We start from the raw sequence: 2490 nt of genomic DNA, 5'->3' as shown, positions 1-2490 counted from the left end.
TCACATGCTTCTCATTCAGTTTGCTATTAATGATGAAGAAATGATTGCTGCTGCTTTTTGGAGTATTTGTGCCTGTATGAAATGAAATCCCCGTGCTACCACAGTATAGCTTTGAACATTTTGGCTGTGATGTGTCTGTGTTTATGTAACATCTGCTTAGAAGGAAACCATCCAGACAGGATTAAAACTCAGTTATAAAATCAGTTCACAGCAACTAATAAATTCAAAGCTCATACGTTTATACTTCTTTAAGACATTTTATCTTTGCATGAAGTAAGGAGTTAGGTTCAAAGTGTACTCAGCAACTGAACTGTCTCTGTTTATTGTCCTTTCTTTTACATTTCCTGTGAACAGCCACATCAGTTCTATCGGTTGAGACAGTGTGATGCTGCTAAGCTGTTTGCTTTAAACATGATTTCTGGTGTGGGGTGAAAACCTACTGATTTTGTAGTACAAGTAAGACCAAGAATTGATTTGCATTGATTGTAGAAATGTCAACACTATCATATGGTGAGTAGATTTGAGTTGTGGTAAAATCCCAGAGATGTTCTGAACAATAATTATTTACAGTTTGCTCCTCTCTTCCCACTCGTCCAACAGCAGTGCCCAACCAGCTGCTCACTCCATCTTTTCATCCCCTGATGCCCAGGGGCCGTCTCTGGGCTCCTGTCAGCCCCACACTCACATCATGTTCCTCAAGACACACAAGACAGCAAGCAGCACAGTGCTCAACATGCTGTACCGCTTTGGAGAGGAACGCAACCTTCGCTTTGCCCTTCCACTGGGCTACCAGCTGGGGTACCCACTACCCTTCAATGCTCACAGAGTCAAAGGTTATCGAGGTCCCCGAGCCACGGAGTTTCACATCATGGGCAATCACATGAGGTTTAATAAGCCAGAGGTAAGTCGTTCACACGAAGAGAATGGTGGGTAAAATAGAAGGCTGACAGCAATGACTGAAAATGGTTTGATAATCATACAGCCATGTGTATAATCCTCCACTGTTCAAATTTCCAACATGGCTGGACATTTTAAAGAGACTCATTTTATAGTTTATATATAGAAAATGAAAGTGTACAAACTCATATACAGACGTGACATCAGTAGCCTCAGCCATATAATAAAAATCGGCAGAAGATAATCAACAACAACTAATGAACAAAATACACACAAATAATACACAGAGGTCGTTTTGTGGGCTAAAGTGATGTTCATTTAGAATTTGCTCAAATTGGACTAAAAACACTACAGACACTAAACTCCATGCTTAGTCTGACTTAACCTAACCGCCTGTATGACTGTAGGAGGACTGCCAGCCCATCCAAACCTTCAGACTCTTAGGAAACTGAACCCTTCAACCAGCACTAGAAGGTCCCAGTGGGATTGGTTAGCCTAACTCTGCCGGGCCGTGCATTAGCACTGTTTGTCATTCCGGCTAATCACCAGACTGCTAGTGTAAATACCTGTAAATACCCGTGTCAGCAAGCCAAACCCTCTGTCCAGATTGAGCATGCTCAGCGGTAGAATGACATCAGAGGAGCTTCTGTTGGTTTCATAATTAAAACAATGGATAGTTGAACCGTTGCTGATGTCAGAGACAATACGTGATGCTACTGCAGTAGCATCGTTATTTGTAACTGTTTCAATTTTTGTCTTCCAGGTGGAGAAAGTGATGCCTGCAGACACATTCTACTTTTCTATCATCAGGGATCCTGTCGCGCTGGCGGAGTCCTCTTTTGCTTATTACAAAGAAGTAGCTCCTGCCTTTCGGAAGGCAAAAGGGCTGGGCGACTTTGTCGACGACCCAAATAAATACTATGACCCTCGTCTTCGCAACAACCACTATGCCCGCAACCTGCTGTGGTTTGATTTTGGCATGGACAATAATGCTAATTTCTCAGTGGAATTAGCTCAGCATGGTGAGGCCACGATCCGCCAGACATTCAGACTGATTCTTGTGTCCGAGTACTTTGACCAGTCTATGATCCTGCTGAGACATGCCCTCTGCTGGCCACTGGATGCTGTAGTCTCATTTAGCCTTAACGCTCGGCAGCAAAAGCCCAGCAGCAACAGCGTAATGAGCGGAAGCTGGGTCGGCAAAGCTGCCGTAGCGGCTGGCGTTGGTGCTAGAGCTGGACGCTCACAAGGCAAGATGTTGCCCAATCTGTCGCTAACGGATCATCAGCGGGAGAAGCTACGCCAGTGGAACGCCTTAGATTGGTACCTATACAAAGCCTTCAACCGCACGTTCTGGGAGGATATCGACAAGTTTGGTCGTGCCCAGATGGAGCGGGAAGTAGCTCTTCTCAGGATGCGGCGGGAAATCCTGGGCCGGGTTTGTCTGAAGGATGGTGGAAAGCCCGTAGAAGCGTACCGGATACGAGACAAAAATATCCGACCCTTTCAGAGCGGAGTAGTAAAGATTCTTGGATACGAGCTCCAGCCGGGTCTCGACAATGCTACCAGGACGGCCTGTCTGAGGATGATTAG

The 2490-nt window shown here is 45.3% G+C and overlaps 1 protein-coding gene across 1 annotated transcript in view; it reads left to right on the top strand.

Annotated features, from left to right (window-relative positions):
* The window catches only part of gal3st4 (galactose-3-O-sulfotransferase 4), a gene marked incomplete at both ends in the record, with an annotated part of 16374 nt that overhangs the window by 12167 nt on the left and 1717 nt on the right, over positions 1 to 2490 (top strand). The window contains 2 exon segments of the mRNA XM_042216740.1: positions 601 to 901; positions 1661 to 2490. Of these exon segments, the coding sequence (XP_042072674.1) occupies positions 601 to 901; positions 1661 to 2490 (1131 nt within the window).

The sequence above is a fragment of the Haplochromis burtoni genome, unplaced genomic scaffold (assembly GCF_018398535.1).
Source record: "Haplochromis burtoni strain Fernald_Lab_line unplaced genomic scaffold, NCSU_Asbu1 Contig_1230, whole genome shotgun sequence".
Lineage (NCBI taxonomy): Eukaryota > Metazoa > Chordata > Actinopteri > Cichliformes > Cichlidae > Haplochromis > Haplochromis burtoni.
This window is presented reverse-complemented; position numbering and strand designations above follow the sequence as displayed.